The 25,574-nt window shown below is 53.7% G+C and overlaps 1 protein-coding gene across 4 annotated transcripts in view; it reads left to right on the forward strand.

The window, feature by feature from the left end:
* The window catches only part of Col16a1 (collagen type XVI alpha 1 chain), a 53,834-nt gene extending 35,011 nt beyond the window's left edge, over positions 1-18,823 (forward strand). For 3 of the 4 annotated variants that reach the window (XM_075944889.1, XM_075944893.1, XM_075944892.1), the window contains 24 exons: positions 294-338; positions 1,154-1,198; positions 2,885-2,938; positions 3,459-3,512; positions 4,024-4,077; positions 5,503-5,547; positions 5,665-5,718; positions 5,962-5,997; positions 6,332-6,394; positions 8,440-8,511; positions 8,689-8,742; positions 9,340-9,384; positions 9,554-9,598; positions 9,893-9,946; positions 10,339-10,392; positions 12,530-12,580; positions 12,884-12,973; positions 14,342-14,377; positions 15,215-15,259; positions 15,996-16,184; positions 16,517-16,583; positions 17,258-17,434; positions 17,646-17,723; positions 18,434-18,823. In XM_075944889.1, the coding sequence (XP_075801004.1) occupies positions 294-338; positions 1,154-1,198; positions 2,885-2,938; positions 3,459-3,512; positions 4,024-4,077; positions 5,503-5,547; positions 5,665-5,718; positions 5,962-5,997; positions 6,332-6,394; positions 8,440-8,511; positions 8,689-8,742; positions 9,340-9,384; positions 9,554-9,598; positions 9,893-9,946; positions 10,339-10,392; positions 12,530-12,580; positions 12,884-12,973; positions 14,342-14,377; positions 15,215-15,259; positions 15,996-16,184; positions 16,517-16,583; positions 17,258-17,434; positions 17,646-17,723; positions 18,434-18,636 (1,710 nt within the window). In that variant the 3' untranslated portion in view covers positions 18,637-18,823. The remainder of the gene's footprint in view (positions 1-293; positions 339-1,153; positions 1,199-2,884; positions 2,939-3,458; positions 3,513-4,023; positions 4,078-5,502; positions 5,548-5,664; positions 5,719-5,961; positions 5,998-6,331; positions 6,395-8,439; positions 8,512-8,688; positions 8,743-9,339; positions 9,385-9,553; positions 9,599-9,892; positions 9,947-10,338; positions 10,393-12,529; positions 12,581-12,883; positions 12,974-14,341; positions 14,378-15,214; positions 15,260-15,995; positions 16,185-16,516; positions 16,584-17,257; positions 17,435-17,645; positions 17,724-18,433) is intronic. The other variant, XM_075944891.1, reaches the window with a different exon arrangement.
* The last annotated feature ends 6,751 nt before the right edge of the window (positions 18,824-25,574 follow it).

Below are 25,574 nucleotides of genomic sequence, written 5' to 3' on the forward strand. Positions count from 1 at the left end.
GTTCACCTTGCCTCTAGGACATAAGCACTTCATAGTGGAGATTTTAATGTTTTGTTTATGGCTATGTTCCCAGCCCCTGGGCCTGTGCCCGGCACATAATAGCTGCTCAATAAATGTCTGTTGGATGACTGAATGAACTGAATGAAAGGCCATTTTAACATCAGCTAAATGGCTCTGCTCTGACATCAGACAGCCCTCCTAGGGCTGCAGCAGGGGGCTGGAGGCAGGTACCATAACACGGGTTTCCGCAAGGCCTCAGGTTCTCCATCTTGTTCCTTTGGTTTCTTCTGCAGGGACCACCTGGCATGAGAGGCTCCCCAGGTCCTCCAGGCCCTATTGTAAGTATCTCAGGCATTCTGGTCTGTTTGAACCGATCTCAGAAAGTCCTAACCCACACGCCATTCTGCTGCCTTGTCCCCAAGAAGCCAGGCGAGACACCGACTATGCTTCTCTTTCCCTCGGGAGAACATCTTTTGGGACAGTGGTCTCTGGCCAGGAATGCCCTGCTCTGCCCCCACTGCCTGTGAATCCACTTAGGGAAAGCCCTCAGGGGCACGTGTCTGGGCCCCTCCTCTTCCCTGCAGGATTTAGTAGCACACTAGGGGCCCCACAGACAGCAAGGTGTATGGTTGCCCAGTCAGATCTCGCCACTCACCTTAACACAGTCCCTACAAGGGCCCTCCGTCATTCTGTGGAGCCGTCTCTAGGGAAGTCTACAAAGCCCAGGCCAGGGGTCTCCACCCAGAATCATCAGGGATGTTAGCGAAACAGGAAAGACGGGACTTGACAAACGGGAAGTGCTGGCAGTGTGTTCTTTGTCAAAAACAAAATGGCTGGTGGAGACCTTGGAACTATTCTTCTGAGGGATGTTGGTGATCAGGAGAGGGGGGCAGGACCGAAAGGAACGGGCTTTTTACTCCACTGGGAGCGCCCTGGCAAGGGTTTTCAGACTAGGGAGGCTGCTGGTATCTGCCGGTGGAGGAGCCCATCGAGGGGCACGGTGGCCATCTTCTGATAAGACCTCTTTCCAGCAACCTTGAAAAACTCCCAGGACCACCTCCCCACAAAGCTCCCAACTGCGGACGGTACCTCCAGGTTCCCCCAGGGTGATTGTTCTTGTGAGATGTGACCACGTGCCTGTTTCTCCCACCAGGGCCCCCCAGGTTTTCCTGGTACTGTTGGCTCCCCCGGACTGCCTGTAAGAACCTAGCGCCACTCTGCCTCCCCTTCCTGCCAGCCAGGTCTCTGTGGCTTTGCTTGTCTCGCCCTCCCGTGGTGCCCTCTCCTCTCCCCCTCCGTGTTCTGGTGTTCTGTTCGTTGTTTGTCCCCTGCAGGCATGGTAGCTAACGACACAGGTTCCCTTAAGCCCTGAAGGCTTGGAGACCATCCCAGTCTTGACTTTCTTGGAGCGAGCGCCCTCAAGCCTCTCCTCCAGGGTTCCTCTTCCCATCTTCACACCTTCACCGCCCTCTTTTTCTTTCCCTCCAAGCCCACACGTCACTCCCCTGTGTCCCGCAGGTCTCTTTTACCTTCATGCTGGAAGCTGGGGCCTCTATGAAGGAGCCCCTGTTTCTCTTCCGTCTCACTCTTGCCTCCTGCTTCCCACCACTGCCGTGTGGACTGAAGATTTGCTGAAAGTAGTTCTTGGGACCCTGCCAGGCACCTGGCTCTGTGCCCGGCAGAGATGCCAAGGCTTTAGGGCTTCACACTGCAGGCTGGCACAGGTTGGCTGCCCTGCTGCCTGGTAGGACTGTCCAGAGGCACCCTGGGGATTTACAGGCAGCCCTGCGTGCACCCTTCCCCGCGGCTAGAGGAAACCCATGCCCTCCTCTTCTTTCTCTTCCCTGGCTCTAGGCCCAGTCTGCTTCAAGGCTGGGCATGTGATACCAGTCAGTTGGGTTTCTGGTGTTAGGGCCCTGCCCCTCTGTGCCCACGGTCTTGGGCTGATCCTTCTGCCAGGTGTCGTTAATTGCTCTGCTTGTCGTCGTTGTTGTCACAGGTGTGTTTAAATCACAAACCCCCACCCCATCCTCAGTGTTGCTCTCTCCTGGGTCATGGAAGCTAAACCTCTTGTTTGTTGGATGCGTGTTCCCGGGGCTGGCTCCTGCCGTCCCAGGCCTGGTGGTGGAGGCTCATGGGCGAGGGCCTCTCCTTGTCTTGCGTAGTCCCATCTGTCCCCATGTCTTCATCCCTGGCCAGGCCATGTCTGTTTCTGCTTGCTTGGGTGAAGGGGCCATCTGTCTGTCTAGCCATCTGTCTTGTGTCATGGAAAGGTTTGGGCGCCATTTCTAGCGGGCACAAGGGATAAGGGGGCAGAAGAGATGTTTTTTGATGGTGACCTGGAGCTGTGGCGATCGGGGTGAGGAACGGTGGGCTTTGATTGCCACTGACATCCCTCTCCATGTTACGAGTGATATGGGATTGCTCTGGGGAGAGCCCTCTTGTGCCTGTCCCTGGCATCACTAAAGAAGGTGATTTGGGGCTCGGGTGGGAACTGGGACAGGTAAGTGCCGGGGACTTGGTGACACTTTGTGGGAGCATCTTCCCTGACAGCCTCCCCCCAAGAAGGAGCACAGATCTCCTAAGGTGCATCCCAGACAGCCTCCACAGTAGGGTAGGGCAGTGACAGTCACAGGGAAGGAGCCCTGTCAGGGCTCTCTTGAAGGGGTGTCTCTGCTGCTGCCTGTCTGGAAGCTGCACTCCTGAAAGTGGATTTACACATTCGCCCTTCCAGAACACACCCATGACAGTCCCTTTACCAGGGACACTGGGCTGCTGCTCGTGACCTTTGTCCAGAGTGCAAAGAGGCAGGCATGGGGCAGGAAGAGTCTGCTCTAGGTAGGATTATCTTCCTCTGCCGTTTCTCATGGTTTCTCTCTCTAAGGGCCTGCAAGGAGAGCGAGGCCTCACAGGCCTGACTGGAGACAAGGGAGAGCCGGTAAGAAAGGGGCCCAGGAGTCCTGCAGCGATGGCTGAGGGGTGGCCACTGAGTGGGAGATGAGGAGAGGCTTTCTTCTGAACTCCTCATTCACGAAGCCCTGATGCAGAAGGGCTGGGAGCTTCAAAAGAAAGGGCTTCACACCCCTCAGATGGATGGAGCTGGGTGTCCATGTAGCTCCTACACCCTGGGAGCTGTGTGTGTTCCGGCTCTTAGCTACCATTGTGGGGGTGGGGGTTCCTCTCCTTCCCTCATCCTCCACACTTGTGTGCCTGCCTGCTCCTCCACACCTCATTCTGGGCCTCCTTTCCTGCTCTGCTCCCGGGGTTCTGGGGCTGGTCACCTGGGCTTGGGAAATGGCCCAGAATAGTAACTGTACCTGGGGTGTGGGTGTTTTGGGTGGCGGATGGGCACCTGCTGGATAGCAGATCCAGGGTTTTCAGTTTGGGTTTCTCACACAGGGAGAGGGTAACAGAAAGGTTGAGGGCTGGTCCATCACCATACCTCCCTTGCTTTGCAGGGTCCTCCAGGACAACCTGGCTACCCAGGTGCCATGGGACCCCCAGGATTGCCTGTGAGTAAGAGGACTCTGACTCTGAGGGTACTGGGGGTACAGTCCAACGGTGAGAACAGGGCCAGAAAGGGCGTCCCTCAACCGTGTTCCCCTTTTCCCAACATTCAGTCTCTGCCATGCCATCCATGTATGACCCCCCCCATTCCACTTTGGTTCCCCTGGTGATGTGGCTTGCCCCCACCATTGCAATGGAGGGAAGGAAGGGGACACTCTCAGAACCCCCATGAGTCCCAGACTCAGAAGGAACTGAGATGTGCCGCCCAAAGGGTTTTGAGAGAGTGAGGAAGACACCCGAGAGATGCCTCTCCTTGCAAAGGCGCCCCCAGGCCTCTCCAGTGTGGGCCACAGTGGCCGCTGGGTGGCCACACTGGCTACTGTTTCCCCCCTCTAGTCCCCTACTTTGGTCCCCTCAGCCTTCAAGTGTCAGTCTGGGCCCCAGCTGCAACCCTGGCGTCTTGCATTAGCACCCCCATAGGCAGGCCACAGAGCTAATTCTGCTGTCGCTTGTCAGGGCATCAAGGGAGAGCGAGGATACACTGGCCCTGCAGGAGAGAAGGGCGAGTCGGTAAGCTACAGCATGGGATGGATGGAGGGCAGGGGAGAGCCCCCTCCCCGCATCCTGTTCATCAACAGGGTTGGGACTTTCCTGTGACCCCTGCTGCCCCTGCCCCAGAGTCACTCCAGCTGCGTCTCTGCACCAGCTGGTGGCTGCGGAGGCGGAGGCTGTGAGGAGATCCCAGCAGGCTTCTTGCAGAGACGACACTGAGGAGGGGAAGGGCCCAGTCAGCTGGCAGAATTCCCCCTCCTGCCAGATCAGGGCCAGGAGCCTTTTTCTCTATTGAGGCCACCTTCATGGGGGTCCTACACCGAATGAAGGTGCTGGGACAGCTAGCACATGAGGTCACAGGCTCCTGAGGGACATGACTCACCCAATGTCCTCCAGCCAGCTAGGGAGTTAGTGGTGAGGAGCCTGGCCTGGAGCCCAAGTCTCTCTGGTGAGGAACCCCAACCCTCATATCTGGGACCCGCCAAGCTAGGATGGGAACCTTACCTCTCCCCCTCGCAAATGTCAGCGAAACCTCATGGGACTCTGCCAACAACTGTCACACTTTTAATCTGCAACAAGATTGTCTCCTAGGCATGCTGGGTATTCTGAGCCCTTCTGAGGGTTCTGCACTGAGCAAAGCAGGCCCTGCATGCCTTGCCCTGCAGCAGGAAGCAGATAAAACACGAGTAGATAGAAATAGCTATGAAGAGAGCTGAGACCCCTGAGCGTGCAGGGTGGGAGTGGGGTGTGGGGCTGGAGTAGTGTGAGGATGCTGTGTAGACGAGAGAGAGAGAGAGAGAGAGAGAGAGAGAGAGAGAGAGAGAGAGAGAGAGAAGGGGGGGCGGGGGGGTACTCTCAAGGCTGAGTTCCTAATGGGGGTGGAAGGAGCTATATGGTGTCTGTCCACAGAGAACGGAGGTCACGGGTGGGGTCCTGGCAGGAACAGCTTGGAGCTACTCCCCGGTTCCCTAAGGGCTCAGCAACACGGAAGGGCGACCAGTGGTGGGCATTCCAGAAAGAGGGGACAGCAACGCTCAGGCCTGGGGGTGACAGCAGTCTGAACTGAGCAAAACACAACAGAGGGAGCAGGAGAGGGACAGGAAGCAAGGCAAGGGTGGTTGGTGATGGGTTACAGGATGCCTGGGAAGCCAGCAGGAAAGCACAGGCTCATTCATTAGACAGAGGGGAGCCGTTCGAGGCTCTGAGCAGGAGAATGGCGTAGTCGGAGCCGTGCCTAAGAAGGAGAGATCAGCTGCTGTTTGCTGGCAGCTTCGGAGTGAAACAGGAGGTAGTAGGATTAATTAGCAGACTGGTTCCAGGGAACCGAGGGGCCTGGGCTGAGAGTCGTACCAGCTCAGGACACGCCCACCGCGTACCCTGCCCATCCCCAGGCCTCACTCCTCCTGTTTCTGAATGACTGATTCTGTTCCTTTGAGTCCCCAGGGCCCACCAGGATCTGAAGGCCTTCCAGGTCCCCAAGGCCCAGCGGTGAGTGAGTGGGCGGGCCATGGAGCTGTGGAGGGGGCGGGGGAGTCTCCTGACTCCTCCCTGTGGCCTGGGGACTAGAAGGGTGGGTTTCAGTTATATTCTTCTCTGTGGCGACAGGGTCCTCGAGGAGAGCGAGGCCCCCAGGGGAGCTCTGGTGAGAAGGGTGACCAGGTGAGTGATGCCTGGGGGCGTGGCTGAAGGGGCTGGGGGCGTGACTGAAGGGGCTGGGGGCGGGGTTGAAGAGGCTGGCCACTAGTTCTGGTTCTCCTACCCACCCTCCCACCTAGCCAGAGCCTCTCCTACTGGCCATCTCCTACTGGGTAGATGAGGACAAAGCCTGCAGGCTGCTCCACCCGTTCCTCTTTCCACCCAAGTGGCCAGGCGTAGGGGTGACCTCCTCACTTCTTCCCCTAGGGATTTCAAGGCCAGCCAGGCTTTCCAGGCCCACCGGTGAGTAAAGACACAAAAGTTCCCTGTAATGTGGTCCCATTGAGAAGAGCAGGTCTGGCCAGTCCCCCCTGGATGAAAACGAACCTGGGGAGGGGAGTCAAGAGATGGGAGGACAGTGTAGGTGGCCGGACCGTGTAGGTGGCCGGACAGTGTAGGTGGCCGGACCGTGTAAGTGGCCGGACAGTGTAGGTGGCCATGATAGATTCTAGAAGCCAGATGTAAAGAGCAGACCTTATGGGTGGCCACAGAGGACCAGACAGACAGAAGAAACACACAGAGAAAGAAGGGAGATGAAGCCCCACTTTTATTCCTGCCTGCTTCTTTGTCGATCCAGGGTCCCCCAGGATTCCCAGGCAAAGCTGGAGCCCCTGGTCCTCCTGGTCCCCAAGCAGAGAAGGTGAGCAGAAACCCACATCTGAGCCAGGAAGCTCTCATGACTCTGTTCAGGCCTTCAGGAAATCCACAGACAACTCCATTGCACTAAGGCAACCAGTGGCTCCTTGGATGGCCCTGCACCCTCCCATTGCCCTCCCCTTGCCCTCCCCACACCCTCTAGCAGCCTCTGAGTATCCTGGGCTCCCTGGCAAAAGCAGGGTGGGGAAGGAGGCGCAGGAGCGAGAGAGGTGGGTAACTAGACTGTGACAGGCCAGCTTTGCCTAGCTTCGTTTCTCAAGAGAGAGCAGAGAGGGCAAGAAGCCAAGGGAAAGGATGGAACCGGGATCCCTCGAAGGTGGAGCGTGCCTCTCTCCCTAGGCTGTCCCCAAGGGCCAGAGGACACGGGAGTCACCCATGACTTCGTGATAAGACAGAGACAGTAGCCGTGGAGAGCCACACTCGTTACTCTGAGACTGCCTTGTTAAACTGGACACGTAGCCCTACTGTGGCTTGGAGAGGACACCCCTGACTCTGTAGAAGCTGGGCCTCCTTTGTGTACTGGGTGGGAGCTGTCAGAGACCCCAAGGTTGATGTCTGAGCTTTGGATGGAAGAGGGGGTGCACAGGGAGCTGGGATGTTCTGTAGTCTCCGGGAGCCTCTTTCCTCTGACTGTGAGAAAAACAAGTGAGAAAAAAAACAGTGGGGGGAACCCAAAAGGTAGGGAGCCATCAGCTGAGTTCCCCATTGGAAGAGAGGACAAGCCCCTCACTGCTTCCCCAAGCCAGGACCCATCAGCCATAGGCAGATCTTTGATAGCTGACAGCTCCCTCTCACCCCTTCCCTGTGGAGTCCTTCTTAGGCTGATCATTGCAGAGAACCCCAAACTGTTGGCAGGAGATGCTCCATCACAACGCTCAGTGAGGCCCACATTGGCTAGAGCTGTGCTGACCCCTTCTGGTGGGTGGCGGTATTGCAACACCCCTGGTTTTCTCCCCTGTAGTTCTTTCCCTTTTCTGCAGCCCCCTCCACAGATGCTGATCCAGGGCTGTGCCTCTCTCTCCTGCCCAGGGGAGGTAGCAGCCTTTCCTTAAGCTTCTTACATCCCAGTCCACATGCCTGTTCTCACCGCTGTCCTGCTTTGGGCTTTAAGGGGCTACCCAGGGACTGTGGCTGTATTTGCAGGCCGTTTTACAGTCCCTGAGCCTTTTATTAGACAAAAGTTCATGTAAAATCTCAAATAACACAGACACAAGGGAAGATGCTCTGGATAAAACCTGGAAGAAGGTTCTGAAGTCCTATCCTCTGGGCCAGAAACCTACTTCATGTGCCCAGCTTCAGGGCTCCCCAAAACAACCCCTTGGACCCTGAGATGTGATTTGAAAGGCACTGGGCCTGCTTGACAAAGTGCAGCTTGTTATTCAGGGTGCTTCCCAGTCAGGTGACCACTGGCCCAGCTTCCTCTCCCAGTCCATCAACCATAAGGGCCCCAATACCCAGGTCAGGCAGCCATGTGACCACATGCAAACCTTCCTGCCCTAGGTCCCCTCTAGCTTCCTCCTGCCCCATCCCAGGCATTCTTCAGAGTGCGCCACCTGGTGACACTTCTGTGGCATTTTCCCTGAGCCCCGGCCACCATGGGTCTCCCACCCTACCCTTGGGCTCCGCAGCCCCATCTTTGCAAAGCAGATATGGGGTGTTGCGCTGCCATTGGCTCCAGCAGGTCGTGGTACTTGAGGGGTCATGCTACCCTGGAGTGCAGGAATCTCCCCCACTTTTTTCTCCTTGAGGTGTTAGAGCCCACAAACACGGCATGTCATTAAAGTGATAAAGACTAAACACATTCACCCATCCAGGTGCCAGTCCCAGGGACAACCCTGAGAAGAGGTTGGTCTGAGCAAGTTCTTTCTCCATAAAGCAGTGAGGAAAATGGTGGTGGTGGTGGGGCTTGGCAGACGAGGGCACATGCTCATCAGGTCAGGACAGAACTAGGGCTGGGAGCCAAATGCCCTGACTTCCAGGGGTCCGTAGTCCCCTTTGCCCTGATTTCATTGGGTGTTCTGGTTTCAGGGCAGTGAAGGGATTCGAGGTCCATCGGGCTTGCCTGGTTCCCCTGGGCCACCAGGCCCTCCTGGGATTCAGGTGAGTGTGTGCCCTCAGCGCCTGGCAGGTATGGGGGATGGAGTGAGTGCCTGTGTGAGCAGATACATGTGTGGCAGGGATGTGAGCTGAGTAAGAGGTAAAGAGAGCCGAGGGGCTGGATCCGCCTTCCAGAGATAGTACAGCATCCAGAAATGCCTTTCCCCTCCCTGTCTGCAGGGCCCTGCTGGGCTGGACGGACTGGACGGGAAGGATGGCAAGCCTGGCCTGAGGGTAAGATGGGGATGGGGAGTGGGGTAGGCAGGACCCCTCCCTAACCTTCTCCTGATAAAGTGTGCTGAGAAGTCACCCCTTCATCAGGGTGCCTAAGTGTCCTCCTAGGCTGCTCCTTCTCCCAGATGGCATCAGACTTCTCGGGTCTCTCACTCCTTCTAATAGATTTAGCCAGGTTCAGTGGATTGGCCTCAGTGAAGACAGAATGGTGACAGAGATGCCATTTATATTCCAAAATTTGGGCGGCTAGAGAAAGGAAGCTAGGTTCTGTGGAGAACCAAGCTGTAGCCATGACAGGCCTGAGCAGGCCCTGGCTCCTTGGTTGAGTTTTTTTCTGGAGAATCCTGTGAGAGATGGGAACATGGCATACAGGGAACATTGAGGTCAACTCCTATCCTTAACCAAAGAAAGAAAATCCGGGCCTACAGAGGGGCTGGGACCCATTCACAGTCCCCAGCCTGTCAGAGGCCGAGCCAGGCTGAGTTCCCTCTGCCCCACCAAATCCTGAGATGGGAGACTCGGACAAGCAGAGGCAGAGGGGAAGGAGTTGGGTGGAGGCCAAACCAAACTTCCTCAATGCTCCTTCTCTTTCCCTAGGGGGACCCAGGTCCTGCTGGCCCTCCTGGACTCATGGGACCCCCGGTAAGTTGAGAGCAGGAAGGAGCCTGGAGCTCCGAGCCTCCTCCCAGCCATCCTCAGCCTCCCAGTCCTCACGCTATGACTGTGATAGACTCCATTGATTTGGCCTGAGCAGGGTATGGGGAGCATCTCAGAGGAGGTAAGAGAAACATCTCCCTGCTTTTTCTTCCAGGGTTTCAAGGGGAAAACAGGGCATCCCGGCCTCCCTGGGCCTAAGGTAAGGGGGACTCTGGACAACGGGCGTCCCTATTCTCTTCAGGCCCAGTCCAGCCAGACATGGCAACCCAGCCTGGGTCTAGGATGTCGCCTGGTCCCAGAATGATGTTACTCCAGCACCCTAGCTTCCTGTGGCCACTAGGGCCTGCCGACCTGGGTCAGGACTCTGCCACCTATCAGCCGAAGGGTGCCAGAGACCCTCTGGTCAAAGCCAGGGCAAGGTGGCAGAGTTCACTTTATCCAGGCTCAACAGAGGGTGGAGATACTAAACTCCACTGTCCCCTCTCTCTTTTAGGGTGACTGCGGAAAACCAGGTCCCCCTGGCAGCAGTGGCCGGCCAGGTGCAGAGGTAAGGACTGGGGTTCTGTGCACACTGCTGTCACACAGCCTTGGGCTCTGCTGTGTCCCAAGATGAAGCCTCTCCTTCCTCACACTGGCAAAGTGGCTGCCTTCTCTCCTTGGCTTCCTGCTGGGAAATTTCACCCCACACTGCACATCTTGACCCTTCTCTATCTTGAGAGCTGTAACTGGTCCCCTCCCTGGAAGGACAATTCCACAACCACCCAAAAGACAAGCCTGGCCTTCTTAAGCCCTGGAAGGCTAGGGTCAAAGTTCAGAGCTCTGTCCAGCCCTCTGGCCATTGCTGCAGGCCACTACCCTCAACCCACTCCTACCGATCAGCCACACATATGCAGATCAGTTGGTTTCTGTGTCACCTCTTTCTTTCTCTGACTCCTGCAGGGTGAGCCTGGTGCCATGGGACCCCAGGGACGACCAGGACCCCCAGGTCATCTTGTGAGTTAAACTGGTTTTGTCTCTCCTTCTATGAATTAGGATGCCCCTGGGGATGGGGTAAGCTGGTTATGCCTCAGTAGCTGTCCTAGCCAGGCAGAGGTATGAGGGGCTTCAGGCTCATCTGACTCAGTGGTTTTTGCTTTTTGCCACTTTTGGGGTTCAGTGTGCACACTCACATTTGCTGACCAGACACGAGTCATTCAGTTAGTCAGGAAGTAGTTATTGGCGATCTGCTGCAGATCAGGGCCACAGCATGGAGTCAGACAGACAAGGGCCCTTATCCCACAGGGCTTCCCAGCAGGCACAGGAAATGTGTCTGAAAGGGGATGTTGCAGGGAACACCTGGGAGGTGGGGAAAGCTAGGACAGCAGTACCCAGCCTGTGGGTTGAGATATTAGATATTGGTGTATCAATTCATTATGATTCATAACAGTAGCAAAATCCCAGTGACAAAGTAGCAATGAAATGATTTTATGGTTGGGGGTCCCCACAACATGAGATATTAAAGGTTGAGAACCACTGCTTTAGGGGAGCCATTGCTGGAGAAGGGACATGGATACACAAAACCAAAAGCAGCCGGGGGCTTGATGTGTCTGAGGGACCTGAAGACTGTCACACTGGGGTAGCTTGATACATGTGTGACCGGAAAAGCTGAACTTTGAAAACGATACCTCTGTGGTGGGTGCAGGCAGGTATGCCCAGGAAAGGGCTGGTAAGTGGCAGGTGGGTGGCTGGGTGGTGGGAAGGGAGAGGGAACAGAGGGCTCGGAATCTGGGGTGCACTCAGAGGTGGGGAGCTCGCTCTGAAGCAAGGGCGAGCTGAGCGGTGGAAAGAGAGGGACCAAGAAGTTCTGCTGAGCGCCTGGGTGGGCAGGTGGTGGTTTTGCCATTAGGGGGAATTGGAGAACACATTTATTTAGCAATGCTGTATTTTTCCATCCACTTTTCTCATCAGTGACACAAACGGCTGCCGATTGTGGCCTTTGATCAGTGTGACAGCACCAAGCCAACAGGGCTCCCGAGAGCAAATCCACTGGCATGCTAGTATAGCATGGCTGTATAATTTTCAGGAGGTGTTTGGGAACATTAAAAATAGCTCATGACAAAAAAAACCCAGGAATTCTCAGGTCCCCGTTTTGTGTATCTCAAGGACTACAGAGGCTCTGTGTTGGGGATTCCAGGGCTCCCCCCAGACCCGTTCACATTAAGTATGAGAGAGTCATACACTGGATGGTGGGCCTGGTAGAGATTCCACAGGGTGGGGGGCTATGAATGAGGACCTGCTGGGCTCCCCCGTCATTCCTCTCTTCCACCCTGGTCCCTGCTATGTGCTGGTCCCAATGAGCATCCCCACCCTAGGAGTCTTACATGAGTAGTATAGGTGCCATGGTGCCAGAATGTTCTGGAAGGGGTGTGGAGGGATGTGCTCTGGGGAGGAGCTGAGCACTCTTGGGTTCAGAGAAGGTATTGTTCTGCTGAGGGAGGTGACCTTTGGACTGTGGGCATCTCAGATACAGCTCCAGCGGTGTCAGGAGGGGACAACCCGGGGGGGGGGGGTTAGAGTGTCATTGCTTCCCAGAATGTGGGGCTACAGAGCGTTCCCATGTGGATGCTGGGTCAGCCTTTCTGTTCTGTCCCCAAAGATCTCCCCCTTCCGTGATATGGAAAAGGACTTTGGAGACAGCTGGATTCCCTTCTGTGGCTGTAGGGGATGGGGGACATGGTCTCTGGTACATGTTGTCCCTGCCCTTCACCTCTACGGTGTAAAACCTCATTACTGGTTTTGCCTCCTCCACAAAACAATGGGAGGCTGGGCTGCCTTTAGGGAGCACAGGGTCTCGGGAGAGGTCCCGGTTAGTGGTTCGTCCTCCCCTGCCTTTGGCCTCTGAACCTCACAACCTAGGTACACCCATCAGTGAGCACTGGGTACAAGGGTCCTGTCTATTCAGCCCCTCCCGCCTCTGCTCTGGAAGCAGAGCTCCTGGTAGAAGTTAAAGTGTAAGATAGGAAGGAAGGGGAGATTTCGGGAGGAGAGCAGAGTGAATGCAGTGTAGGGATGTTCCTGCTGCCGTGTACACCCCCTCCAGCCTGGGCTTTAGGCCAAACCCCTTACCATGCTTTGTCTCCCCTGTCCCTAGGGGCCACAGGGGCCTCCAGGCCAGCCAGGTCCACCTGGGATCTCCACTATGGTAAGTGATTTTCTTCCAAGTACTTCCTCGAGGAACATTGAACATTGTCTTTTCTGCTGTGGGCTCTTTCTAAAGCCAACGGATGGAGGATGTTTTTGTCTTCCCTCCTCCTTAGCAGCAGCCTCTCATTTGTCCTAAAGATCTCCCTTCTGGGATGAGGCAAAGGGTGGTTCAAGGCCACCCTAGGGCCATCTGCCCCTGTGGAGCCTGGCCCCTGGAACATGGTGGTGGGGGTTGGGTTCTGCCTCTGGACTCGTGGGTTCTGCTTCTCCTTTCCCCGCTCACTTTCATCCTGTTTTCCAGGGCCTGAAAGGAGATCGGGGATCCCCTGGAGAAAGGGGTTTGGCAGGCCTCCCAGGCCAACCTGGCACACCTGGACATCCTGGCCCTCCGGTAAGACCCCACATCTTATAGCCCAGCCCAGGGGAGAAGACTTGACTTTGTCCAACACACCTGGGATCTCCAGGAAAGGAGAGGGTGTTAACATGGCAGGGAAGCAGCATGGGCCTGTGTCTAGGGATTGTATTGTATCCTGAAAGACAAGCCCTGCAAGCCAGCACCGAGCCAGCTGCACGCAAGGGCACTGCCTCTGAGGACATATCATCAACCTAATGCAGACCCCTTGACGAGGTGCCAGGAAGAGAAGACTTGGTCCATGTATTGGCCCTGCCCCTGCCCCAGTGGAGCTTGTCAGTAACCACAAAAAGTCTTTGAAAATGTCAGGAACCAGAAATACTGTGCTATTACTGTAACTTTCAGAGCGCCGCAGAAGCCAGACTTGATCTCAGCCCGTTTAGCATTCAGAGTGATGCTATATTGGTCACTGACTGTGCCGAAGTGAGCCTTAGCTTATGTTGGATGTGTGTTTTCTCTTAATGTGTTCTGCAACACTATTTGGAGGTCCAATTGTCCCTGGGGTTTCAGATGAGGAAATGAGGGTTCAGTGTGACTGAGCTGATGGCTCTGAGTTACACAGCTAGTAAATGGGAGAGCTGAGACTTGATCCCCAGCCTGTTTCACTGCAAATTCTGCACCCCTTCGCCATTGCAGATTTTGTGCCCCTTCACCAACCTACCCGGCTTCCCCTCTATAGAGGTCCAGACAGGCAAACCACATGAGTGGAGCTGACTGCTGGTCTTGGGCATGTAAAGGTTCTGAGAAGCCAAAGAAGGGGGCCCAGGTCTCTATGACCGGGGCTTTCTCACCAAGCAGACTTTCCTCCAGAGCACAACCAGAGCTGGTTGTTAGTCCCTGATGAGATGGATGAGGACATGCCATGTGGGCATGGTCACTGGACGTATTTCCCAGAGGGCCAGGAGTCAGCACTCATGCTCACTGTGAACTCCACCCCTGGGGATGTCATCCCCAGCCTCTAACCCTTGACCTGCAATCACAGATTTTCCTTCTTTAGCAGCCACCAGAAAGGCCTGGGCAACTCAGGGGGTCAGGGGCTGGATAGCCCTGAGCGGTTGTAGTGTCGTGGGGGAAGGAAGGAAGTCGGCTTGTCCTGGCCAGTCTCACTGAGGACAGAGGCTCACCGTTCATGTAGCCCTTCAGCAAGCATTTACTGCACACCGAGAGCCAGGGAATGCATACAGTTCTCAAGGAAAAAAGACACCTCTGCCCTCGCTCCGGCAGGTTGCAGTGGGGAGGGAAGGGAACTGCAGGATCAGGGTTCCTTGATAGAACAAAGAGGTGTGAGGGAGGTAGGGTGGGGTTGACTGACTGCTCATTCTGCTTCTAATGCTCTCTGCTCCCCAGGGTGAACCTGGGTCGGATGGTGCGGCTGGCAAAGAGGTACAGTTACACTGCTCTCTCTTCCCCTCGGGGACATTTCTTCTTGGTCCTCATCTTGTTCCATCCCTCATTCAGTAAGCGTACGCCATGGGCACAGACTATCTCCTATAGAAACTATACCCATAGCTTCCACATCCAGAAACTCAACCAATCTCAGGTTGATTGAAAATATTCAGGGAAAACTCGCATGTGTCTCCACGCCCGCTCACTTTCTTCCCTGACCACGACTCCCTACACGGCAGCATTTCCACTGGTCGCCATTGTTAAGCAGGTCAGAGGTGACGCGGAGCACACAGACTGGTTGGTACACACAGGTTATACCAAGTGTCACACCACTTTACAAACGGGACTCGAGACAGACTTGGGGATACACGGGGATCCCGGAACAGTCCCCTACAGATATCCAGGGCCAATTACATGCAAGAAGCTGGTAACTCTTGTTCTCATGGAATAAGAGGACCCTGTTTCTGGTCAGAAAGAGACAACAATGATTAACAGTCTCCAAACAAACGTTCCCTGGGCCCCTGCCTGGCCCTCTGCTCTTTCAGACTGGCCTTCCCACTCTGACTTCTTGTCATATCAGTTCATCTGTGACGAGGGATCAGCCAATGCTATCAAACAAGGCCATGCCCCCGGGGACGTCATCCTCCCTCCCAGCCGTCAGCCCCCTCTGGTCGGAAGGGAAGCTGTCATCTCTTCCCACACAGCCCAGCTGGACATAACCAGGGTCCTAGGGTAGAAAATGGTGGTCCTTCCCACTGCACCTCCCCTGCTCCCACCCCAGGGAGCCTCAGTGATGCTGCCCAGACTTGACCCCAAACTTCTGCTTTCTTATAGGGACCTCCCGGAAAGCAGGGGCTCTATGGACCTCCCGGCCCAAAGGTGAGCGACCTCTCGCTGGGTCTGAAAAGAGGTACTCAGGAACCCCAAGTTGCAATTGTAGCCACAGAGGAAGCCTAGGGTGGCCAATAGTCAGGAAAGGGAGATGTGACCTCACCTGGGACTGTCCCATCTATATCTTAGGGAATGGAGGTCTCACTAATCCTCTCATCATGGCCCACTCTGGCTCACTCCAGGGCCTCTGGGTTGGTCTAGAAGTAAAAAGAAGTCCCTGGACAGACACTCCCTTTGCCTAGTCACACTGATACTAGAGTGTGGAAGCGGTGCTATGGGACTCCAGGAAGGACTCCTAACTCTAACTGGCCGTGAGGGAGGAAGGCTGCAGGAAGGACAGGAACATTCAGCATAGAAAAGTAGAGAGGTAATCATTAGGGCGCTGAGGCTGGGAAGGCCTTCCAGACAGCAGATTCAAGCAACATGGTAGAACCAGAGAGTGACAGGCAGCTAGAGCTGGCAAAGGAGGGTGTGAGGATGGCGTTATGGTCTTGCCTGGGCAAGGAAAGGGACCTTCCTACTGAGGGTATGTGGGAGCCTGAGCATTTCCCAGCAAAGGGTGATGCGAACATTGCCTTCCAGAAGCACTGCTCTGGGAGGTGGTGAGACATAGGAGCCTGTATCAGCTCAGCGGGGGATGCTGGGCACCTGGGAAAGGGGCTGACATACTGTGACAGACTTGGAAACAGTCAGTAATGCTGTCTGTGACTTGCTGTCTTTGTAGGGTGACCCAGGACCTGCAGGACAGAAGGGCCAAGCAGGAGAGAAGGGACGATCTGGCATGCCGGGGGGACCTGGCAAGAGCGGTTCCATGGGACCTATTGGGCCACCAGGTCCTGCAGGAGAAAGAGGCCACCCTGGGTCCCCAGGGCCTGCAGGGAACCCTGGATTGCCTGGTTTGCCAGGCTCTATGGTAAGGGGAGGCCAGCAACCACGGGCTGGCACATGGTTACTTTAGCAACTCCTGCTGACATTCTGCAGGAAAGAGCTCAGCTCCAGGTGGTGTCTAGTTTTTCATGGGAAAGTGGGGGAGCTTCAGGTGCCCCTCCCATCCCAAGCTGCATTTTAGCACAAAATGTATTGTACTATTTCAGGGTGGGTAGCACTTTGGATTAAGCCTCCGTGGGAGGCTCCCAGGACCTTTACCCTCTGCTCCATCTTTTATTTCTGGAAATCAAGTCTGTTCACGGGGAAAGTGCCAAGCTTGGACGTATAATTGAGGCCAGGTTTCTTCTCTTTCATCAGGGAGACATGGTGAATTATGATGACATCAAGAGGTTCATCAGACAAGAGATCATTAAAATGTTTGATGGTAATTGGCAGCCGGCTGGGTGGCAGTGGGTAATGTTTGCCCTTACCAGCCATTTCTTCACCCGGTCCTGCCTTCCTTTTCCTTAAAGCTCCAGTGTCCTCCCCTTCCCACCCTCGCACATTTACAGACAGCAGGTGACAGGCATATGCTCACCTATCCATCAGACCTCCCTTGTCACCTGCTCTGTTCAGAGATGAATCGGTTCTCTTCTGCCCTCCCGATCCCCCACTCGAGCAGAGGAGGTTAAGAAAGCCAATTTCAAAGGAGCCTGTGTAGTGGCACTTCTGAGGAGAGGGGCGAGCAGGCAGAAGGTGCCGCTAGGGTTGGTTTGAAGCCCTTTTTCCTGCCTGTGTGCTGTGGACTCAGGGGAACATGGATGCTGGGCGTCCTGCTTAGGAAAGAGGCCTCTCTGGACCACATTCTGAAGCCAGTGGTGGACCAAGGGTGATGGTTACAGGAAAGAGATGCCCAAATCAGATCCATGCTTCTGAAAGGTCTGAATGGGAGGGCACATGGGGGCCACAGCACAAGACCTCCCTCGGGAGAGCAGCCCATGCTCCCCAGCCTGATACTTCTCTTTGGAAGCTGTCCCATGCTGGTGGCATGTCTGCAGCATTTGCAGCCACTCTAAGCACCTGGTCGCCCAGTGACCTGGCCTTTGTCTTTCCTTACAGAGAGGATGGCTTACTATACCTCCAGGATGCAGTTCCCCATGGAGGTGGCAGCAGCTCCGGGCCGGCCAGGGCCGCCTGGAAAGGATGGTGCTCCAGGCCGGCCAGGTGCTCCAGGGTCACCTGGGCTCCCTGGTCAGATAGGCCGAGAAGGACGCCAGGGTTTGCCAGGAATGAGAGGTAGCTCTGCCTTCTGGATCTCTAGGGTATAGGGTATCTGCAGCTGTGCGTGGGCTGGCTGTTCTCTCTCTCTCTCTCTCTCTCTCTCTCTCTCTCTCTCTCTCTCTCTCTGTGTGTGTGTGTGTGTGTGTGTGTGTGTATGTGTAGCAATTCACACTGCTATCATTTTTCTACTTAGAGATAGAACTTAACTTCATTTCTGTTGTCGCAGGATTACCTGGCACCAAAGGTGAGAAGGGAGATATTGGTGTTGGCATCGCAGGAGAAAATGGTCTTCCTGGTCCCCCAGGTAGGAGAACCCAGTCTTTCAGACCATGAATTCAGAACAACAGAACCCACCCTCTCATCACCCCCCCCCCTCCTGCGCTTCTTTACAACATAATGATTAGAACAGCAAATAATGCCAGGCTAACTACCACTTACAGAAATGCTCCCAGCTCAAGATACGGTGCTAGGGCCTGAAGGGGAGGAGTGGAGAGAGAGACTGTCTGCCTCTGTCCTCAGCTAGGCTCGCATGATGCAGTGTGTGTGTGTTGGGGGAGGGACTGCATGCAGTAGGGACCAGAAATCCAAGTCTCAGACCTGTTTGGCATTTACTGGTCTTGTGATGTTGATGAGGTCACTTAAGCCCTCAGAGTTGTTCTCCAAGGTGAATGGTCAGAAAGTTGAGCGTGGTTAAAACCTGGTGACCAAGCCCTGAAGCTCAGCTTCGCTACTTACCCACGGGTATTACCCACGTAGGACTTTTTTGAGTCCTGTCATTCTCCTCGGGAGCTATTTTGTGGATGCAATGATGTATTAAAGGCTCACGATCCTTTTTCCTGATACACAGACACTCCCAATAAAACCAGCCAGATGTGCGGCTGTCCTTTTGAAATCAATATGAGGAGCAGGCAGGTCTCAAAAAAAGCATGATTCAACCTGGCAAATATGCATGAAATGAAGGTGTAACTGGTCACAGCCATTGTCTCTTGTCATCTGTGGCTCTTCTCTCCGTAGGTCCTCAGGGACCTCCCGGTTACGGCAAGATGGGTGCCACAGGGCCAATGGGTCAGCAAGGCATTCCAGGCATCCCCGGCCCCCCAGGCCCTATGGGCCAACCGGGGAAGGCTGGCCACTGCAACCCCTCAGACTGCTTTGGGGCCATGCCAATGGAGCAACAGTACCCCCCCATGAAAAACATGAAGGGACCTTTCGGCTGAAACCACCACCTGCACGGAGATGAAGGACTCCAAGAGGAATTAGTGGGCAAAGCTTACGGACTCTGATGGGTTGTGAATGTTTGTGCTATTCTTTCGTTTGTTGTTGTTGCTGTTAATATTTTTTTTTAACAATAAAGAAACAAAACTATTTGTAACCCCACTTCCATGGGGTTCTCCTGGTGCTGCAGCCGCGTCTTCTCTGTCATTTGGTCCTAGGGTTACGAAAGGATGTGTCCCCATGGTCTACGCCAGCCTGTAGGTTTGTGTTGTGCTAGGCACAGGCCGTCCACTTGCCCTGCTCTCTCTCTCTCTCTAGGCACCACCAGGGCACACTTGCCTTGGTAGGGAAGAGGTACTGCTCAATCTCCGGAGTGAGTCAAAAGCCGGTTCAGAGACCACCGAGACACGCTCAGAAAGGTTGCTCCCTGTCTTCTTTCTGAATGAACCCAGTATTTAGTAGCCCATTCTCCTTTGTGTGACCTGAAGCTGAGCCAGCTTGCACCTAGGAGATGTCACCCAGGGCTGAGGAGTGCTCATCCGCCCGGACACCCCTCCATGCATGCAGGCTCTTCTCAATGCCCCAGTAATTTCATGACTAGAAAACCCGCACAGACAGGAGGAAAGACTGCCTCGGCCCCTGTCCAGGCAGCCAGGGGTTGTTTCTCTGGGAAATGAGATGGAACCTCTTGCCTGTGCCTACGCTGAGCTCTGTCACCAGCCTTCCAGCTTCAGGCAGACTTTTTAGACTGCAAACAGTGCCTTTTGTTATTCAAATGTTCGTGATGTATGTCTCAGGCCGGGCCTTCAGAAATAGCTGGGGTTAGATCGTTGAGAAGGGGTCCCAGGCAAGCCACGATTAGATCTAAGCTTGTGGTCCACCAACTCCACCAGGGGATTTCTATCTGCTGTGCCCTCCATATGTAAAAAGGACAGGAAGAAAAGAAGAAGACAATGCACTGCGTATTCTAGGAGCGCTATGTCTCGGGCGTCTTTCTTCTTTGCTCCTCAGATCACTGGTCCTGATGGGCCGGCTGCCCTGGAGGAAGCAACAGGGTACATCCAGGGGGACTTCCAAAGAAAGCCTATTTCACTGGCCCTGGCCTTCTGGAGGGCTTATTCAAGTTGGATAAACTTCAAAGGGATCACAGAGCAGGCTCAGAAATGTACTCAAAGTCTAGATGTTTATCCAGACTGCCTGAAGCCTTCAAGCTGGCTGTTACATCTCTCCAGAGCTGGCATTTCAATACATTTTTGAACATTCCCTTCTCTGGTCTGGTACCAGCCTATGGGTGGCTCTTCAGAACCTTTGCCCTATTTTTTTTTTCTGGCCTGACACAGAGGTGTGCCCGTGGCCAAACAATGCTAACAGGCAGGCTCCTGAGTCTGCCAAGTGCCTCCCCATTCTGCTCTTAGAGCCAGGGGAGTCCATTCTCTTTTCATCTCTCACCAGTAACTCTCAGTTAACTCTGGTTCTAACAGAAAACATTAAAAAGCAAATACATCATCACTGCATTGAAGTCGCAGCCAGGTTTTAGACGGTGGGTGAGGACAGATGTTAAAGCGCTCCCATTGGAAGGCCTCGCTTCTACTCTCAGCCCAGCCTGCAAAGCAAACTGGAGAGGGGTCCTGTGACCAGAAGCCTGCTGGCACAAGTAGAAAGAAAGAGAAGCGAGGACCAGCTGTTGAATCCTGCAGGTTGGCTCTGAAAGCCAGGGGGGTAACTGACATGGGAGACATCAAATGCGCACCCTTTGAGGGCCACCGGGGAATCGATCCTAAGAAACCGGTGCTTCCTTCGCTTTCCTTCCTGGGGCAAATCCATGCCGCTCTTGGGGATTCTACGACAGGCTAGGGTTTATAGGCTTTTGTGATCTGAGTGGTTGTGTCCCTGGAGTTTGAAATTGCTGTCTTTTCTTGGACCATGAAGAACCAGATGGAAGCTGAATTTTATAGTCTCTTCTTCTGTGGTCAGCAGAAAAAAAAAATCTGTGCATCTTGCTCATCAGCTCAGGAGCCATGGGCTGCCTGGAAAACAGGGAGGGGTGCCTTCTGCTCTCCTCAGCAACGCTGCCACTTCCCACTCTGCTCTTCCGTCTCCACTTCCCAGTCTGTTCCAGACTTTCAAGGTAACGCAGAGATCATTCAAATTGATGAAGTCTAACTTGAAGAGCCTGTTTCCTTTTCCTGGTTTGTGCCAGGAACTGTACTAGGCTCTGGGGAATCCTGAAAGAAACTAGACAGCTATGGACTCAGGCCCCACCATGACGACAGAGACAGCAGTTCATTAAATGATTACAACAACAAGGGATGGGGGGACGGTACCCCGTGGCTAGGGAGGTGCAGCGCTGTGGGACCTCACTGTCTAGACAGAAGTTGATCCAGGCACAGGGAACAGCATGTGCCAAGGTCCAGAGATGACTGAGCGCAGCAGGTGGGTGGGGAGGCCACGGGCCGTGGGGCTGCAGTCCTTAGCACGAGCAATGGTCACACAGTGGGTAACCGCTGGTGAGTTTTAAACAAAGGTTTGCCTAATGAGGAGTTTGCGGGTTGCAGCGTGAAGAATGGACTAGAGAGCCCTTAAGTTATAGTCCAAGGCTTTTGCATATTTATTCTGCAGAGAAAAAAAGAATCCCATGTTGGAAGCCTGGGGAGCTGAAATCCTCTCTTTTGTCAAAATATTTTCCTTCCACCACACTTCAACACAATTCAGTAGCATTCTCGCTTCACACGAGGTCTGTTAACCCCTTACAAAAACAGCCCTTTTTTTCTTTCATACTGTTCCCATGGTGCCATGATGTAAGGGGCCAGGGGCCAGACACCTGCGTGCGTTGGTCTCATTTTACAATGGGCTCTATGGAAAGCGGGAACACCTCCCTCCAGTCCACAAAATCCAAAAGGAATCCAAACTTCAAACCTGGATCTAGTTGGAATCAAAGCGAATTCCATAATGAGGTGGGTGTTGGTGTTCCTTCCCAGCATGCCACACGGGGAGCTTGGCACCCAGCCAGGTGGCACTGGGGGAAGAAAGATTTTTCAGTGTGAGGCCTTCCATTACCAAGCTCTGCTTCTCTGATGGTCAAGCACATGCCTTCTGTGATCTCCGGAAAACTCTCGCTTCCCCGAGAAAGGCAGCAAGCCAAGCTTTCTCTCTCCTTCCGCCAGAGCTGAAACAATAACAGGAAGACCCCACCCACCGCTGTCTGCTTCAGGTGGTTAAGGTTTGGAAATGAGAGCGGCTTGTTTTTCTCTCTTTCATCTGCCCCTCCAAAATAAACACACCTGCGCCCCCGCTGGCTTTGGTTGGAGTCTGGCTGCTTGAGAGGCTCCTTGGAAGCTCCTCCTGACCCCCAAGTAATGCAGACCTCCGGCTGTGAGTTCTCCTAAGCCTTTTTACTGGGGTGTAAGAATGCAAAGAACTTTCCCGAGGTGGGCGAGATGGCTCGGTAGTGACTGGCAACGCTGGTGACTTGTTCCCATTCCTGGGACCCACGTGGTGGGAGGACAGAAATGACTCCCTCAAGCTGTCCTAAGACCTCCGCACACTGGCTTAGGCAGGCAAATGCATGCACAGGTGTGCATGCACGCACACAGATGCATTCATAAAAGGATGGACACAGGGGGTGGTGACCCCTGAGCTCCTGAGGAACTCAGACTAAGGTGTCTGTGGAATTAGTTGAGTCACATGACCTCACTTTGAAGGTGAGGTGTTATTCTTTGACCTTCAGCCCCTTACCTCAGAACTGCTTCCTTTTTGAGATTTCACAGATCAGTCCCACCCACAGTTCCTGGAAGACACTATCCGATGAGAGGCTGAAAGTATCCTCTTCACTGGGGCCTGCTGGCTGACTAAAGGCAGGAGCAAAGCGTGACGTCTCCATTTTTATTTTACGTGTCTCCTTTTGCTACTTCAGACTTTGGGTCTGGGGCCCGGATGGCTCATCAAGGAAACACAGCTACTGCCAAGCCTGATGACCTGGGTTTGATCTTCCCGGCCCCACATGGTGGAAGGAAAGACGTGATTCCACAAAGGTGTCCTCTGACCTCTACATACGCACGTCGACACACGGGTGAGTGAACTCATCCACAGCACAAAAGAAATAAGATGTAATAAAACCCTTGAGTCAAATTCCTGCTAATTTCTGCGCGTCAGCGTGTTAATCATTTAAGGAATGTTCTGCAGCACTGGTGATCTTCCCCATTCAAGATGGAAGACAGCAAGATAAGAGGGACTGAGGCATCTTCAAGATTTGCAGAGATGCCATAACGATCGCCGGAGAACACAAGGCAGGCGTTAGGGGATTGCGAGAGCAGTCACGTACTCCAGGAGGCAGCTTAAAACCATCAAATGAGGGAATTTCAGCCAGCAATCTTCTGCGTGTAATGCTTAAAAAAAAAAATGAACCATAAGAGTACTTGGAACTTTAATCTGGCCACAAAGCTAAAAGGTATACTGAAGACGGTGAATATTTCAGGCAGCTGTCCCTTCCTAGCCCAACTAAGGGCAGCGAGGAGGTGAACTCCCAGTCACACATGCAGTCAACTGTTGCCTAGCAAACGCCCATCCTGGGTTTTAGGCCGCATGGAACTGTGAACAGTGGCGTTAACGGACTGCAAAGTTTAAGTAACGGTAATAGAAAGTGGCCATTTCTCCCTCGGTTGGCCAGAAAAGTTAGGGCACACGTTTTGAATCGAAAGCTCATCTCATCCTGGGACACTCACATTTGGACAAGGACTTGAAGTGACCAGTTCCCTCCCCAGTTTGTCGGTTTTGCCCTGCCCCCACTCCCAAGCTCATTCTTTATTTTATTCCCGTGGGTGTTTTGACGGCACACCTGTGCACGGCACAGATGCAGTACCTGCGGAGGCTGGAAGGGGGCAAAGTGGAGTCATAGACAGCTGTGAGCTACACTTGGGTGTCGGGACGGAACCCAGCTCCTCTGGAAGAGCAGCAAGTGCTCTAACCGCTGAGCCACCTCGTGCCTTCCCCTTCACGCACTGCCCTTCCCTTGTGCTCTGGTTTCGCTCCACGCTCCCTATTTTGCTGGTCTCTGAGTCTTTGTCGAGTAAGGCACTCTAGGGAAAATGTCCCTAACCCGAGGCTAACTCATCCAAGGACTGGGGCAGATTTCCAGTTTTCCAGTAGACTGCCAACTACCAGATTTTGGGTTTTTGTTTTTAGACAGAGGACGGCTTCAAACTGGGAATCTTCCTAGAGCAGAGTGTTCACACCTTCAGCACTTGGAAAGTGGAGGCAGGAGAATCAGGGATTCAAGGTCAGTCTTGACTATGCAGCAAGTTCTAAGCCAGCTTGGGATACACAGGTCCCTAAAGGTCGGGGGCCGGGTGTGGACCAAATCATCCTTTTACCTCAATTTCCCAACTGCTGGAGGATGGAGCTGTTTGTTTATTGTTTGTTTGTTTTTGAGACAGGGTTTCTTGGTGTAGCCCTGGTTTGTCCTGGAACTCACTCTGTAGACCAGGCTGGCCTCCAGCTCAGAGATCTGCCTGCCTTTTCCTCTCAAGTGCTGAGATTAAAGGTGTGTGCCGCAACACCTGGTTGGCATCTGGTCCTTACATTGTCCTGTTCCAGACCACAAGAGCAGCGCCTAGAAATCTCTAATCATTGCCTTAAGCTGGAAGAGACCAACTACTGATCTGACTCCACCTTGTCTTCCTGACTTGTCCTGAGTCATGTACTCTTGCAGTTGCTCTGGATTCCAGGAATTACAGGTCTGACTGATAAACAATGCGGCCTGAGCAGCAGCAGCTTTGATACTACCCAGAAGGTTCTGAACCCACCCCGAGGTAATGATTACCCAACCACAGCCAGAGCAAGACTGCTTGGCCATGCATTTCTTGCCACCAGCCTTTTGTCTGTTCTAACATAAACTCAGAACTCTTGCTAGCGCCTCGAAGACAGGACCAAGGACGCTGGTTCCTATTCCTCAGCATGATGGCTGTACGGAATCAACTTTTTTCCCTTGTTTACCACTTTTTTCTGTTTTGTCTTTTGGAGTGGCTGGGCATGATTTATTGAGTCTACCACACCCAAGCCAGACTCCTGGCCTAGAAATTCCACATGACATATTAATAATAGCACTGAGTTGTTAAAATATTCTGAACTTGGCCTGAAATCTGGCTTCTCCATTAAGTTTTTTAGATTTATTTATGTGTATGACTGTTTCTGTTTTGCTTGCACATATGCATGTGAGCCATGTGTGTGCATGCTGCTCTTGGAGGGCATGATCCCTCAGAAGAGGGCAACTGATCCCTCAGAAACTGAGGTTATGGCTGGTTGAGAACCACCATGTGGGGTGCTGGTAACCAAACCGGGTCTTCTTCTTCTCCTTCTCCTCCTTCTTCTCCTTCTCCTCCTCCTCCTCTTCTTCTTTTTTTTTTTGATTTTCGAGACAGGGTTTCTCTGTAGCTTTTTTGATTCATGTCCTGGAACTAGCTCTTCTAGACCAGGCTGGCCTTGAACTCACAGAGATCCGCCTGCCTTTGCCTCCCGAGTGCTGGGATTAAAGGTGTGCGCCACCACCGCCTGGCTCTTCTTCTTTTGTGGTTTTTCAAGACAAGGTTTCTCTATGTAACAGTCTGGCTGTCTCAGAACTCACTCTGTAGACCAGGCTGGCCTCGAACTCACAGAGATCTACCTGCCTCTGCCTCCTGAATGCTGGGATTAAAGGTGTGCACCACCACTGCCTGACTCATTTTTTTTTTTGAAACAAGATCTTGCTATGTAGACCACATTTGCCTTGAACTAGTGATTCTCCAGCCAGCAGCCTCACATATACTGAGATTACAGGGATGCAAGACTATGTCCCAGCTCATCATTTCTCTTTCTTATACTCGGAAAATCATTTAGCTTCTCCAGTCCTCCGTTACAATTAGGTAATGACATTTATCTCAAAAGACTGTGCTGGTAACTGAACAAT

This window comes from Microtus pennsylvanicus, chromosome 13 (genome assembly GCF_037038515.1).
Source record: "Microtus pennsylvanicus isolate mMicPen1 chromosome 13, mMicPen1.hap1, whole genome shotgun sequence".
NCBI classification, from domain to species: domain Eukaryota; kingdom Metazoa; phylum Chordata; class Mammalia; order Rodentia; family Cricetidae; genus Microtus; species Microtus pennsylvanicus.